Source organism: Ramularia collo-cygni, assembly GCF_900074925.1.
Source record: "Ramularia collo-cygni strain URUG2 genome assembly, contig: RCC_scaffold30, whole genome shotgun sequence".
NCBI classification, from domain to species: domain Eukaryota; kingdom Fungi; phylum Ascomycota; class Dothideomycetes; order Mycosphaerellales; family Mycosphaerellaceae; genus Ramularia; species Ramularia collo-cygni.
The window spans coordinates 111,972-127,461 of NW_019716284.1; the positions used below are offsets into that span (position 1 = coordinate 111,972).

General features: G+C 50.0%; 6 protein-coding genes; 5 read left to right on the forward strand and 1 right to left on the reverse strand.

Annotated features, from left to right (window-relative positions):
• Nucleotides 1–1,232: 1,232 nt before the first annotated feature.
• RCC_11402 (probable permease of the major facilitator superfamily) lies at nucleotides 1,233–2,999 on the forward strand (the record flags this gene model as incomplete). XM_023776623.1 has 4 exons in its annotated part: nucleotides 1,233–2,166; nucleotides 2,220–2,595; nucleotides 2,646–2,831; nucleotides 2,951–2,999. 4 exons carry the CDS (start codon nucleotides 1,233–1,235, stop codon nucleotides 2,997–2,999), a joined length of 1,545 nt encoding a protein of 514 aa, XP_023632391.1.
• Nucleotides 3,000–4,536: 1,537 nt separating this feature from the next.
• RCC_11403 (uncharacterized protein) lies at nucleotides 4,537–5,208 on the forward strand (the record flags this gene model as incomplete). XM_023776624.1 has 2 exons in its annotated part: nucleotides 4,537–4,868; nucleotides 4,932–5,208. The coding sequence occupies 2 exons, from the start codon at nucleotides 4,537–4,539 to the stop codon at nucleotides 5,206–5,208; spliced, it is 609 nt and encodes a 202-aa protein (XP_023632392.1).
• A 935-nt stretch (nucleotides 5,209–6,143) lies between these two features.
• On the reverse strand, nucleotides 6,144–8,330 carry RCC_11404 (uncharacterized protein; the record flags this gene model as incomplete). The annotated part of the gene is made up of 1 exon (XM_023776625.1): nucleotides 6,144–8,330. The coding sequence occupies one exon, from the start codon at nucleotides 8,328–8,330 to the stop codon at nucleotides 6,144–6,146; it is 2,187 nt and encodes a 728-aa protein (XP_023632393.1).
• A 983-nt stretch (nucleotides 8,331–9,313) lies between these two features.
• On the forward strand, nucleotides 9,314–11,109 carry RCC_11405 (related to phosphatidylserine decarboxylase 2; the record flags this gene model as incomplete). XM_023776626.1 has 7 exons in its annotated part: nucleotides 9,314–9,330; nucleotides 9,386–9,424; nucleotides 9,478–10,242; nucleotides 10,384–10,439; nucleotides 10,523–10,805; nucleotides 10,857–10,927; nucleotides 10,994–11,109. 7 exons carry the CDS (start codon nucleotides 9,314–9,316, stop codon nucleotides 11,107–11,109), a joined length of 1,347 nt encoding a protein of 448 aa, XP_023632394.1.
• Nucleotides 11,110–11,839: 730 nt separating this feature from the next.
• Nucleotides 11,840–13,390, forward strand: RCC_11406 (uncharacterized protein; the record flags this gene model as incomplete). Its single annotated transcript, XM_023776627.1, has 1 exon — nucleotides 11,840–13,390. One exon carries the CDS (start codon nucleotides 11,840–11,842, stop codon nucleotides 13,388–13,390), a length of 1,551 nt encoding a protein of 516 aa, XP_023632395.1.
• A 40-nt stretch (nucleotides 13,391–13,430) lies between these two features.
• RCC_11407 (uncharacterized protein) lies at nucleotides 13,431–14,742 on the forward strand (the record flags this gene model as incomplete). XM_023776628.1 has 3 exons in its annotated part: nucleotides 13,431–13,506; nucleotides 13,588–13,807; nucleotides 13,854–14,742. The coding sequence occupies 3 exons, from the start codon at nucleotides 13,431–13,433 to the stop codon at nucleotides 14,740–14,742; spliced, it is 1,185 nt and encodes a 394-aa protein (XP_023632396.1).
• Nucleotides 14,743–15,490: the final 748 nt, after the last annotated feature.

Genomic DNA, 15,490 nt, shown 5'->3' on the forward strand with positions numbered 1-15,490 from the left:
CGACTGTTCGCCGGTTGAACCTCGTCAACGGATATGCAGCCCAACTTGCCCCCGCGGAAAGGCAGCCTCTGATCCTTGTCCGTGCAACCCATGTTGCGATTATCGATACCAAGAATGGCGGATGGAGAACGAACAATACCAGGTATTGCATGATACATGTCATTGTAACGAGAAGACATCTGTTCAATATCGATACTACATGTAGGTTCTGTTTGAAAGCACTCTAGGAACATCGTCAATAACATCTCCATATATATCTATCATGCTCCTCTACTTGCCAACAACAAGCCGATTATTGAGGATGCCTCCAGAGTCCTTGTGATGTACCTCCAACCGTCTAGTCAGAGAATTCTACATCCGCAAGAAGATCATACAAGGCAGCGATGCAATGTATGTACAATCTGTGCCTTGCCTGCGTCTCACCGATGGTGTCCTCGTCCCTCCRGGTGCGATCGTCAAATACATGCCGAACTAGCGTGCTGTTTCCCCTGTCCCCGGATTCACTCCATCTGTTCTTCGACAATACACGCTCTGTCGCCGAGCATGGCACATGTGTGATGAATTCGGTCGAGGGTTGGCCGTTCTCTCAGTCCTCCAGTTTCACACCCATGCCTCTTCGCCAGGAAACAGGGCGCATGAAGTATCCATTTCTTGGAGGTGATTATCACGCATTTCGTTTGAGATGCCCATCATTTTACGCTCGCTTTGACATGGTATCACGACCTGTTCGTAACATGTCCATCACGCRTCCACTCCGTGTATCGAGGCCAAATGCGACATCAGGCGTCTGCTTTGAGCCCATCGAGGGTGATTCCAACGAACATCTCTTCCATTCACCGAAGATTGCGCACTGGTCGCAGGAGAGAATGGAACAAAGCTCTCCTCCGAATTTTGTTCACAACAGAAGCATAGCCAAGAGTGTAACCCCCGGCAAGGCGGGCGAGCTTATCCTTCGCCGAGCCCCTAACGCTTGCCCCGGACAGGCAAGTCGAGCTCTGCCTATCGTCGCGAGATGAGGGGAACGTCATGACACACACTGGAAATGCAACAGACCGGCGGCGGCGGCGCGGGAAACATGTGCAAGACACGCGGTGTCTCGCTTTATCGGCAACTTTGCGGCGATCGGCACTGCACAATGTGGTAGAGGGACGAATAGACGTGGCGCTGCCAGCGTTCTTTCTCTTGACCTTCTTTTCATTCTCTACATCATCTCGGCATCAGTCCAAAGCGTCATGGAGAAGAGAGGGGAAAACTTGGATCCAGAGGTCGATGTCGAAGATGGAGCTTTTAAGGAAGGCCATATTCCTGAAAAGGTCCTTCAGCACTCCAATGACGCCGACGATGCCATGAAGGCATTTGCCGGCGGAGAGGCAATTCACATTGACGAAGCCACGAACAAGCGATTGCTGAGGATCATCGACTGGAATCTCATGCCCATCATGTGTGTAATCTATGGATTGCAATACCTGGACAAAACGACACTCTCCTACGCCTCAGTCATGGGTCTACGAACTGATACCTCTTTGGAAGGAGACGACTATCAATGGCTCTCGAGTATGTTCTACTTCGGTTACCTAGCGTGGGAATACCCCACAAATCGACTCCTCCAACGTCTCCCTCTTGGAAAGTACAGCGCTTCATRCATCATCCTCTGGGGTGCAATATTAGCATGCTTTGCCGCCGTGAAGGATTTTGGAGGCGCTGTCGCGGTTCGATTCTTTCTGGGAGCTACTGAAGCAGCTGTAACTCCTGGGTTCGCCTTCATCACCAGTCAATGGTACACCAAAGCCGAGCAGGGCATGCGAGTGGGAATCTGGTTTTCATTCAACGGTGTAGCTCAGATTGTGGGTGGTGTTGTGGCTTATGGGATTGCCAAAGGTACTGAGAATGGCACGAGTTCGCTGGCGGGATGGCAGATCCTTTTCCTAGCGACCGGTCTGGTTACCGCTGCTGTTGGAGTTGTGTTCCTCTTCGTCGTCCCGGACAATCAACTCAACGCACGTTGGCTGAGTAAAGAAGACCGCATTCTTGCTTTGGAGAGAATCAGGGCAAACCAGCAGGGTGTTGGAAACAAGCACTTCAAGATGTACCAGTTCCGGGAAGCTTTGACTGATCCGATGGCGTGGGCTTTTGCGCTCTACGCTTTGATTGCCGACATTCCAAATGGTGAGACGATTGCAGGATTGAATGCTTGAGCTTCCTATTAACATACATCGCAGGTGGCATCACCAACTTCTTCTCCCAGCTGATCGTCTCCTTCGGTTATACATCCCAACAATCACTTCTCTACGGAACTCCCGGTGGTGCCATTGAGATCGTCGCTATTATCGGTTGCGGTTATTTTGCCCAGAGATACGGCAACAGAATTCTCATCTCGAGTGCTGGAATGATCGTGGCTATCCTCGGTGTTGCACTCATTGTGGGTCTCCCACTGAGCAACAACACAGGGCGACTCATCGGTTACTATTTCACCCAAGCCAGCCCAACGCCATTCGTTTGCCTGCTCAGTCTCATCTCGAGTAATGTAGCAGGCTACACGAAAAAGACGACTGTGGCGGCCATGTTCCTGATTGCATACTGTGTTGGAAATATCATGTGAGTTTAATCATCGCAACGCAAAGTGATGAGATGCTAACAAATTCCAGCGGACCACAAGTCTTCAGACCCAAAGATGCTCCGCGGTACATTCCTGGTGTCATTACGATTCTGGTGTGTTACTGCTTGAGTCTCTGCATCATCGTCTTCATCTGGTTCTGGTGCAAGAGACAGAATGCGAAAAAGGCTGCTATTAGGTCGCAGCCGGGGTATCTGAAGCTGGAGAATCAGGAATGGTAAGATATTACTGAAGGCACCAGGTTTACGGAGTAGTTTGAGGGTCTCCCTCTTGCTGCGCTGTTCCAAGGTCTATAACACATTTGAGACAGACATCGCTAACCTTTGCATTCTTTAGGCTGGACTTGACGGATCGCGAGAACCCGGAGTTTGTATATGACCTTTGAGGTAGATGGAATGCCAATAAAGGGTGAAGATAATTTGAATTGATGGCACCATTGTCGCAAATCCGTGCCTAGTCTTTCTAAAGGTGATGTTCAAAGGTGAATTTCAAAGTGAATGGTTAGAAGTGAATGGTGAAAAGTGAAAAGTGAAGTGAATGGTGAAAAGTGAATGGTCAAAAGTGAATAGTCAAAAGTGAAAGTTGATAAGTGAGTATCGAAAGGTGAAAGACGCAAAGTGAGTGTTCAAAAGTGAGCCGCATGGCAAAGTGTTTGCTGCAAGAAAAACAGTTCTTTACGCAAATGCAGTCTTTGGACCATCGAATATTCAGCGGCTCATCAACATATTCCTGTCCCCATCACAATGGGAACAGAGAGGAACTCGGAGGGAACCCACCAGTCATGCTGTATACAGTCCGTCGCGGGCCGCATGATGACAGCTGCATACCCAAACCCTAACCCTGCGAAGAGAAGATGCATAAGCGGGAACGTTTGAACGTTGAAGGCTGGTGATGCAGATCGAGGGGTCTAGATGCATGCATACACAAGAAATGTCCCAGTGTTCACACAAAAGACATTCGGCGTATTGTATATCTGCCAGCACTCGCTTGATCACATGCCAAAGTAGTGAAAAATGAATGGCACGAATACGAATAGCGTTACTGCTGGCAGGCTCTTCCGGCTTCGTTCGGAGAAGCATGCTGGCTCGCCCGTCGCCATCATCGCTGATGATGTCTCAGTCAGTTGATGCAAAGAGTCACACCGCTGACCGCCGGGCAACGGTAAAAAAAAACCGAGACATTCTCTTATTTCTCCCCGGAGGATTGACGGGGAAAGAGAGACCCAACGCAGCGGTGTCGCTCACCGCATGAATTATTATACCGTTACCTTCTACCGGACCGCGTCGCTGGCACAGCCGGAAAGCCTTTTTCCCAGCTTTCCCACGCAGCCCAGCGACCAGTGTGAAGAAAGTCGGCAGACGTGCATCGTATGACCGGAATCTCATCATGCGAACGAAAAAGCGGTCATGAATATGTCCCCCCCTTGTCACCTTGCTTGGCAAGTGTTTAGGAATTGATGATTGGACGAATCATGCCTTTCCCTCACGGCTTCACCGCCACGCGAAGCTTTTTCTCTTCCCTCTCTCCCCTTCCCCCAAGCCCCCCCCCCCCCGGTCGTCCCGGCAGTTTTTTGCAGCGACGACGCGGACTGTGCGTTGGAACTTACTTGTCATCAATCACATCACACATTCTCCTTTCTTTAAAGAGATGAGCTGCAGATCTTCTGTACAACGTGGGACTTTTTTCATTTTTTTTCCCTGATTAAACATCGTGATTGAATTGGGGAGGGGAGGATGAAACGAGAGTGGATGAGAAAAGATTGGAGACTTTGGAACAAGACTTCATCATCATCCTTGTTCGCTTGAATAATCGAGATTCATGTAACCAACATCGACGACACATTTTGTCCCACGAAGAAGAAAAAACGACCAACAAGTCCGACGCTCCATCAGAACTATCCATCATACCCTCCTCCGACAAAGATGCACAGAAGCGCCAGTCTATCAGGCCTCCCAACAGAACTGCGCCTCTCAATCTGGCAATTCGCCCTCCAGGATTCCGAATGCCATATTCGACGCGGGCGGTCAGAGAAGAAACCCACTCGCAGCATCTGGGCTCTCCTTCATGTCAACCAGCAAATCCGAGCAGAAGTACTACCCATGTTCTTTCCCATGGTCACGATTCATTTGCGAGAGGACTTGACGGAGAGGGATCTCGAGACTTGGCTGGATGTTATTGGTCCGAGAGCTGTGTGTGAGATGAAGAAGACGCATTTGTATTCGAGGAGGATGTGTGCTGGTTCGAGACCTGATGAGTGAGTTGCTTTTCTTATCTTCATGTGCTTGTTTGCTTACTTATTTGATACCTTTTTTTCCAGGACATACAACTGCCACAGACAAGCATTCTACTACACCGAATTGCGAGAATCACAAATTGCAGACATGGTCGTGCTACAAGGCTATCGACCTACAATGTTCTTCCGTCTTCTACCGGATATTTGCTCACGAGGACATCTCTCTTGCTTTCGAAAGACTGTCAAGCAGCTGGAATTATCTGGAAGTGAGGACTGGTACATGGCCAAGGACGAAACTTTGAGTAAAGATCGGTTGATGAAACTCTGGCGAGCACTGAATATTGATCATCGGGCTGGATGATGAGAGTGGTTGGAAGTTTGTTGGTTGTTGGCATTGATGGGAGATGGTGAATGCTCATATTCTTACTATTGCGACAATCGCGGATATCGCGCCAAATTCGCTACACTGGAAAAAGAGGGATGTCCACTTAGCATCCGCTTCTGTGCAACCGCAGTGGATTAAATTCCCTGGCTCGATGCCGTGTAACGGGATGGGAGGCTATGGTTTGGACCGCGTCAGCCGCCATGATCATTGGCGAGATTTTTTTGGCGTCGGATCACACGTTGGAAATACCGTAGAACGAACAAGATCGATTGTACAACGCATAGACTGATGATTTGTATCAAGATAGAGATCGAAGCGGGTTGATATCATATATCTTCCGGGCTGATAAATTTGATGGCCATTTTCTGCCTCTATGCTACTGCCGATTTTCATGGCATCATTCTCTTCATGCCGTTCTTCCCCGTTATACAGCATCGCGGTTCATTTCCTTTCGTCTCACGCAACATGCGATCTTGCCAACACCTCTTCGCCTCTATGCCCAGCATTGATATCCCCTAGAATCCTCGTTAATTTGTCATTGCCAAATCCGGGAACCCTAGAATTGGTCAAGAGAGAAGCGGGTATCGATCAGTGCCCCCTCGAAGACTCCAGCTCCAACATGCATGGCACGTTGTGGCAGCGTGTGTCTTGGAAGCTGAGCTGAATGAGCCGTCTTCCGCGCTCATCATTCTCAGATTACGGCATCGGGGCCTGAGTCGATACCACGCAGGACTACCAAGAAGCTTGCGACTGGCGGCAAGAACTTGTCGGAGTTTCGAGTGCTTCTGGTCAGTGCTCGGCGAAATAGACATGCCTCGTAACGTCTGGGTGGTGCATACCCAGCGCAGGAGTGCAAGGCAGGCGGATGAACTTGCTCAATATGCAGTCCCTGCGAGACAGCTATCTTAGTCTCACGTCATCATGCAATATACAGAGACCAGTAGTCCAAATAGCAAACTTGCAGAGTGACGAGGCGATCCGTCGTTCCTCACGCCAGTAGTTGATGACTCGCTCCCAGGGCCATCAGCCGAAGTGGCTTGACCTGCAGTCGTTACATCCCCAGATTGGTGTGCCTCGTTAGAAGCAGCAGAATCACCAGGTGCAGTAGGACTGGCATTCTGATCGTTCTGCGACTTTGTATCCACACCTGCTGCTGGATTTCCAGTAGGATTGTTCTCGGAGGGCTCCGCACCGTCCACCATCAAACCGCCAGGTGCTGCACTTATAACATGTCCGCTGATTGTATGCGCCGGGCCACCGACTGATAAAGTCTCGCTTGCGAAGACGGCCATGAGAGTAGTAGTACCGGGCGCGGGGATGTAAGTGAAGGGTATGGTTTGAGTTTCGATTACTACATCGGAGGATCCAACACTTGGAGCAGGGTTTTGGTTCGCGGAGCCTGATGCTGGCGGTGAGACTCCTTGACCTGATGGATGGGCATTGTTAGATGAATCTAGGCCTGGTGTTGAATTCTGGTCGGCCTGGTCAGATGCTGACGGCGAGGCTCCCTGACCTGATGGAGGGGCGTTGTTGGAGGAATCTAGGCCTGGTATTGAATTCTGGTCGGATTGGCTAGATGCTGGCGATGAGCCTCCCTGACCTGATGAAGGGGCATCATTGGATGAATCCAGGCCTGGCATTGAATTCTGGTCGGCTTGGCTAGATGCTGACGGCGAGCCTCCCTGACCCGACGAAGGAACATCGTATGCTGCACCATCATGAGAGGAATCGGGAACATTTGCGGTAGCTTGCGGGCTAGCAGTCGAGGAAGGAAAAGTKTCGCTGAATTTCTGCGGAAGCGGTTTAGTGGTCATCGCCGGATATGTGGGCGTCTCTGCTGTTGGCTTGGCAGAGAACGAGGCTGGAAGGGTGGGTTTCGCGACGGCCGCCGCTTCGGAGAGGGCGATTGGGGGATCCCATGAGCCATCGATGTACCACCTTGCACTGGTTCCCCACAGGCTGTGCATCGTTTCCGACCAAACAGAATCATTCGGCCGGACATAGGGCTGATAGTTGTTGATGATCGTCCATTTCTGTATCTCATTTACCGAATGATAATTGGCCACGTCGAAATTCTGAGCCGCGTTCCAGTATGCCTGGGCAGGAACATTCTGATAGCAGTTCTTGCCCTCGACGTCTTGGGCAGTGAAGTGGCTGCTGTTCCCTTGAGAAGGACACATCCAGTTCAAATCCCCGTAGTTGAAAGGTCGAAGGTCGTATAACGCGCGACCACCGCGARTGCTGGCGAGCTCTTCTGGTCTCATCGTGATGATGGTGGTCTGGATGGTAGTGCCGCATCCGTCGACACGGGAGAGGTCACTGTATGCGAGGGCAATTGTTGGCGAGGTAATGGTCAGAGTGCCAGTAACGAACGTGTTGGGTCCTGAGCCAGTGGGAGTTCCAGGGATGGTCAAAGGTGATGCGGAGGTTTTGGAATACTTTCCTTGAGTGCAGAAATACTCAGGACTGTCGGAAGTCCTGACAGGCCAGTATAACAATTGGACTGACTTCCCAACAACCCCGACAATTCCGTTTAGACCAGTGCCCAGACAATAAGCCGAAGAGAAGGTGATACTACTACTGCCATCAACATTACACGGCGGTGCCAGAAGGGTAGAATTCGTGCCGATCAGCGAGGATACAGCAGTAGAGTACGAGCGGTATAAGTTGGCACAATCGGAGGGATTTATCGAGCAAGGCATCGAGGTGGGATATGGTCCCGGGGCTCCCATTATAGTGTAAGTTGTGTTTGCAATTTGAGAAAGCGAGACGATGCTGGCGGAGCCGACAGCTCGTGTGTATCCATCGCAGAGCACCGTCACGCTCGAGGCCGATACACTGGGAGCTGCTGTTTGCCATTGTGGTACTGTTACGACGGATGGTGCAGTATGATTGCGACCATATGCGCTAGATGCCGTCTGGTACGCCCACAGCGCCGACTGACAGCTGCTGGCAAAGGCATCTCCAGATGATCCTGTTGAGTGGTTGAGCGAGATCCCCTGTTGGATGATGTATCGGCCAATGTCGCCGGCGAGGGCCGATGGAAGAGTCCGAGCCAGAAGCAGCACCAATATGGGCCGAACGCCAACGACCCACATTGTGGCGGCTGGCGGTGGTATCTAGGCGGGAGAGTGAGGGAGAGGGTGATGTTGTGGTGGAACGCAAAGGTGGCATCTCAAGTCAGTATGCAAGCTGCAAATCATCTCTGGGATCTGCGTGGCCGTTGTCAGGCATTCCATCGTATCATCCTTCGAGATTTAACAAGAGGAAGCTTATTGCTTCCCCACCGCATGCTTTGCTAAATGCAGTAGAGCGGATCTGCACGCGTGTTTAGTGTGTAAAGCTTACAGCTGGCGTCATTGATGGGCAGATTTATACTCTCATTGCTGTGTTTCTACGACCTCACATCTCCTTTTTGTGCCAACAAGAAAGAGCTGCTGTTCCTGTGAAAAGCGTTGAGTTGAAGACGATCGGGCCGAGTCATCAGATCGAGTTCTAGTTCTATTCTGATGAAGCGAGCAGGGAAAAGCTGGAAGGATGATAGTCGAGGCTGGCTGACGTGGCTRAGGATCCCATGTACAGTGCAATAAGCGTCTGGCATTATTCTCCAGCTCCATCTCAACAACCTCCACAAACACGCGAAAGTCACCAGAATCAACACATTCATCAGCACGATGAACAAACACGAGCAGCAAGTCCGGGAAGCAAAGCGAGATATCTCTGCCGACAGAGCTTGTGGCTTCTCGAAAATTGCACGTGGAGACGTCCTGACTCGACGCTGCCAACGCATGATTGCGCTAGAAGCGCTGCCCATACCCTTCCACACTCTGGATGCATAAGGTACCCTATAAAGTGGTATGGAGACTTTGGTGACGACGGAGGCGGAAGACGCGCGGATGTTTCGGCGACTTAGACTGAGACTGACGTAAGGGCCTCCAAAATCGTCATCGTCCTGCCAAAACATCACTCACAGGTCGTTCTTGAATATCGTACATTTCTTGGTCTTGCAGTTGGCATTGCTTGTTTACATCTTCGCAACTTCTTCTTTTTCCATCTTCAGTCGATCCGCAGATCAATCACAATGGTTCACCAACACGGGTAAGTTTGGGGAGCATGAACCAATTGTGATCTAAAACTCATAATTTTCTTTCAGAGACGAGCATGACATTCCCGAGGGACATCTCATTGATAGGCACTTCTTCCTGCTCTGCTTCATCATCCAAGCATACTGACCCTCCTAATCAGACCTGGAGCATGGCTTCCAGCAGACCACCGTATCCAAAAGGAGTGGCTAGGTCGTCAAATTGACGAGGCGAAGAAGAACCCCAAGGAGCTCGCGCCGGTCCTCCAGGAATTCAAAGACTTTATCGAGAGCAACTCCCGGGTTTACATGTGGTTCAATTCGATGTTCAACGAGGTTCCAAACAAGAAGCCTTACGATAAGGATCCCACAGGCCACAAGCAGATCCGAGACTATCGCCATATGCTGGAGGTGTTGAACCACACCTTCACCACTGCTCCTCGCTGGACTGACAAAGCGGCGAACGTGGGCATGGTTGGTGTGCCGATGTGTGCCATCTTTGATTATCCCATGGCAACCGCCTCGGGCTTCGCGGCCTTTTTAGATCCCGAAGTCAATGCCCATCTCAAGAAGATTCTCAATCACTGGGGTGAATTTCTAAAGTCTCCCGCTTCGGCTGACGTTTTGAATACCGGCAATGGAGGATGGTTCGGTCAACACGGCAAGAAAGATATGATGGAGGTTGCCAACAAAGCGGTGGGCACGACCGAATACGCCTTTGAGGATTTCTTCATCTGCCCTGATCCCAAGGCCAAGCACCATGGATTCAAGAGCTGGGACCACTTTTTCACTCGTCAGTTCCACGAGAATGTGCGCCCTGTTGCGTCTCCGGATGATGATAATGTCATTGTCAATTGCTGCGAGAGCAAGGTCTTCGACTTGCAGAGAAAAGTCAAGCTTCGGGATCGCTTCTGGATCAAGGGACAACCGTAAGTGATATGAAGAGCATAGATTGCCGCTGTTGGCCTGTCTAAAGAGATGATACCGAGCGTTTCCTATAGGGGAATGCTTCGTGATCCGCTCAAAATCGACCCCTTTATGAACTTTTGCGGGTGCTGACTCCGTTGTAGATATAGCCCTCTTGATATGCTCGCTCACGATCCTCTGGCCCAAGAATTTGCAGGTGGTGAGTCCTTAAGAGCTAAGCGGGCGTCAAACATTTCCCGCCTGTAAAGTGGCCAGCGACTTTCACTGACTTTGCTGCTCCAGGCACTGTCTACCAGGCCTTCTTATCAGCATTGAGCTACCACAGATGGCACGCGCCCGTCTCCGGCACAATCAAGAAGGCGTTTGTGCAGGATGGCACATATTTCTCCGAGCCATTGTTCGAGGGCTTGGGCGATCCGACGACCCAGGAAATCGACACTGACGGTATCAGTAAAGGTCAAGGATACCTCTCAGCCGTTGCCACTCGTGCCATTATTTTCATCGAGGCCGACAACCCCGCCATTGGGTTAATGGCATTTGTGGGGATCGGCATGGACGAAGTCAGGTGAGTCGACAAAGCTACTCCCTATTTCTTTACATAGCTAACGCATTCTAGCACTTGTGAGATAACCGTGAAAGAAGGAGACAAGGTCAAGAAGGGACAGGAAACCGGAATGTTTCACTTTGGTAAGAACTATCCCATTGAAATTGCTCCCCCAAACATGGCTAACCCTTCAATCTTTCGCTCTTCAGGTGGAAGCTCTCACTGTCTGCTGTTCCGAAAGGATGTCAAGCTAGAATTCACGGTTTCGAGAGACCGCGTGGAGAATGTGCCAGTTAGGTCTCATCTGGCGACTGTGACTGCATGAGCAGAGATATGTCGGCGTTGAGATACCGGGCGATAACCACAGGATACTTGGAGAGGAACAGTATAGAGATTTAAGATCATACAGTAAGGTACCTGGTAGATTCTAAGTTACAGCGCACTTCCTTTCCTACGAATACAATGATCACAGAAGCGTCTATCAAAAGGGATACGTAAGCAGTGTCATTCGCCCGTGAACAAGGTACGGGCGGAGTAGTCTTGCATTCATGTAGTGTGGTGTTTTGGAATGGAAACGCCCTTTGCGAGTGGTAGAGATCCTCTTTACACCTAGCAGCAATGAACTTGATGATCATGATGGCGGTAGCGTGTGGCAATTGACAATGGCCAAAAAGCCTTGGTTCCAGACGGTTTGTTCAGCTGCTGCTGTAGGTAGCAAGAGGAGTGGGATTCATTTCATGGTCGTGTCTGGTTCAGATATAGCTATCTCAACCCAACGTGTGGTCTATAGTCTCTTTTCCTAAGATGAGTAGCACGCTCACAATTGATTCAGCAATTGAAGGGGTTTCATTGACGGAACAGGGATCATCCCCTCTATCGAGGAGTTTTCTCTGCCAAAATTCAAGGCTCAGACGTCAAATTTTGACCTTTGAGATTCGCGTAGAGTTCGCGTCAAGTTTCACCCCGGACAACGCGTTGCACAACAACCGTCTTGACTCGTGAAATACTCCGCTCTAAGTCGATGTCTACCTATTGTGTCCCAAACAAAGTGAACCATGGCAGCAGACACGGAGCCTCAGACCAGCGAGCCATATCGCTGGGACACACTTTCGCATTCCGTACGCAGTCTCTTGGACAGTCTTGATTCCGAAGGCTCTTTCTGTGCCCAAGGAAGCCGCGAAGATATCAATCCAGGTCTGCAAGTTGAAGGAGTCGGCGGTATTGGTATGCCGATTTCTGCATACGATGCTCAAAGACTCATCCGATATAGCCGACAGGCACCTTTTGGCAAAGGCTCCGAGACAATAGTCGATATAACGGTGCGCAATACGTGGGAGATTGATGCTGCGAAGATCAAGTGCGCTCATCCTAAATGGCCTTCTATTGAACAATCTATCCTAGACTCTGTTACAAGTCAACTTGGGATTGTGGGTGGATCTGAGTTTGTCAAGCTTGAGCCGTATAAGCTACTCATCTACGGGGAGGGAGCTATGTTTAAGCCGCATCGAGACACGGAAAAGGCAGAAGGCATGTTTGGAACTCTGGTCATTGCACTTTCATCTCCTCACCAAGGCGGTGACGTGGCAGTATCGTTCAATGGCAAGCAAAAAGTCATGGAAACMTCTCCGGATTCAGCTTGGTCGACCTCTTTTCTTGCTTGGTATGGAGATGTTCTGCATGAAGTCAGACCCGTCACAAAAGGCTATCGAATAGTCCTCACATACAACATGATGCATACTGGTCCATCAGCAGCACCTGGAATTTCGGAGGGCGACCCTCGACTGGTGACTCTCCAAAGTGTTCTGAAAGATTGGTCCCGCGATGTTGACGTTGACGACGAAGATCGGGCCTCGGATCCTCTCCCTGGTTACCTCATCTACATGCTGGAACACCAATACACTGATGAAAGCCTCTGCTTGACTAAGTTGAAAGGCAGAGATCGCACTCGAGTTGAAGGCGTTCTTAGTATCGGTCAAGCAAGTGACTGTGAATGCTTCCTCGCAACAATCGAGAAGAAGGAGCGAGGAGGCTGCGATGGATTTGGACCTGAAGACTATGCCCCAGGGGAGCTTCACAGCATCGTAGACGTTGAGGAACAAAGTGTTCACATTCGCAGCATCGTGAATGTAGCTGACGGGAACCTGATCGTCGAGAATGTGACCTTGGACGACGACGAAGCAGAGGGCCTCATCATGCGGAAAGATGAAGAGGATGATCCTTTCGAGGGAGAGCCTTGCGGCGAAGAATTTGAAGGCTGGACTGGAAACGAGGGCGCACGCACTACGTTGTGGTATCGCAAGAGTGCATTAATAATCATGCCTGGCCGCTCAAACTTGGGCTACTTCATGGCCGCCGCTCGAGACAGTGAAGACGGAGAGTGTTGGTCTACCAACTTTTGCAATCTTATGAATTACTATCGCAAAAAAAGGAACAGTGGTGGCGAGCTGGATTATCTCGTCGGGCTTGTCTGTCAAGGTCCGATAACTCCAGAAGGAAAGGAGTGGCTTGCACTTTGGCCTGATGGGACCTGGCCAAAACTTGAGTGCTCGGGCGATGAGATTGGCGCTGCGGCTGCGGCCTGTCTCCGAGCCGGATGGCTGGATTGATTTACAAAATTATTGGAGGAAAAGCCTGAACAAATCCAGGATGGCACGCAAAGCGTTGACTGTGATGAGTTCTTGCCCCATATCAGCAGCTACCAGTTTCAAGAGCTTGAGAGAGGGTAAGTGTAATCATGTATCTTTACACATTCAAGTGGCTACTAACCGCTTCTGATATAGATTCTCTGCCGCCATTCACCGAGAGCAGCACCTCTCTCCCGGCAACCTCGATGGACCGATCAATGCTCTGAACACCATAGTAGACGGCGTAAAGGACTATCTTCCCACCGCTGCGTTCCAGCCATGGCTTATGGCTTCCCTCGACGAGATTCTTGTGCAATCTGGAAGAATATCATCGGCGTCGGCAGAATCTTTGGTGAATCTACTGCTGAGCAGTAATGATTTGACATGGATTGAGAAAATGTACGTTTGCCATGTATTATTGCCACGCATCCACTAACACAACCAGATTTACTCCTGCACTTTGCAACCACCTTGACCAAAGCAATCCAGAAATATTTTTCGCGCTGGCCACGGCTCTTTCCGTCTCCCTCGATCAAGAACCCAAAGATCTCGCCAAGCAAGTATGCGTTGCAGTACTGCGAGGTGTAGCTCCGTCCGCAATCGAATCCACAAGGCTTCCTAAAGACCCACCCAAGCCAAAGCGAACATCGTACACTTTCCGGAATCGTCATCGCCACGAGCGTAGCCCAACGCCGGAGGAGAATGATCTGAAAGCCAATCTTTGTTTACTGCATCAGCTTCTCCTTGGCTGCGGTTTAAAAGACGAAGCACGGTTACTACTACAGCATGTAGAGCAGGAATGCCAATCTTCCATGCATCCCGCATACTTCGACACCCTCGTACTTCCATACTTGGATCGTGTTATAGGTCTCCGAAGACTCGACGAAGTCTTACTCCCAGAAGATCTGAAATTCGCCGAGAGAATCATCCGAATATATCAGTTCCGATCGACTGGTCCTGAACCTCTACCGCCAACAGACTGGTCTCGTCCCTTACTAGCCAGCCTATGCCTTTGTTCAACGTGCAAACAACTACGTGATTTCATCATCTCTCCACAGCGGCAACGCATGGAATTCACTGCCATCTTCAAAGTTAGGCAGCATGTCGAAAAGGTCCTTGGAGATGATTACGATACTGTCGTCCATAAGAACAGCACTCCACATACGTTGGAGGTGATCAAGACGACTCGTTATTGGGCTCGAAGTCTTCGAGATTGGCAAGCGAATAGCCGAGTCGTGGAAGCCAAAGCGAAGTCATTTTTTGAAAGAACACGATATTGCAACATCACTTGGAAGGCATCACTTGAATTCTTCCAACGAAGGGGATGTCCCTGATGATAGTGTTGGAGGAGCGCCGTCTGTTGATGATGTGTTGTTACAGACGGGACAGAATCCTCTGGATAATGAACCAGTGCAATCTGTTGGGCTGGGTCAAAAGCACGCTCGGCAGGATGAGGATGAGGAGGATATACGAGCTACGAAGAGAAGGAATGCATCTGAAAATTAAAGGCGTTGTAGGGGAAGGACTACATGACATTTCACGTCTTCTCTCGCGTACGATGAGTGGTGTCGCTTGTATTGTTCGCCGTCTTGGTCTGACGTGGACTTTTGGTATCATTTATCTGAAGCTGGGAATAGCAAGAAATCTCGAGTAGAAGATTAAACGTGGAGTCCAGATGGCCTATATACCTAATTAATGCATGCTAATCTTGGGTATAACCAAAGTTCCGACCGTCAGGAAGAAGGAACGTAGGCGGCAATCCAAGGTTCTGAGAAGGAGGTAGCAGAAGTGTAGTCATGGTTACTGTACTCATATCATCGTCGTTATAGTCACCGAAAGCACGCCCAGTCAAAGCCAGATCCTTGAGTGGTGGTAGACAGCGTAAGACTTCTTGTGTTGCATGCGCTACATCCAGTGCCATCTCATTGCCGGAGTATTGCCCGGCTTCCAATTCCAGACAGGTCAATTGTGAAAAGGCCGGGGAATCGTTCCGACCATTGGCATATATCCACCGCAGCAGGTAATAGACAAGTATTCATTCTTCATCCATCAAAATGTCTCAAACAACTCGCTTAGTTGATT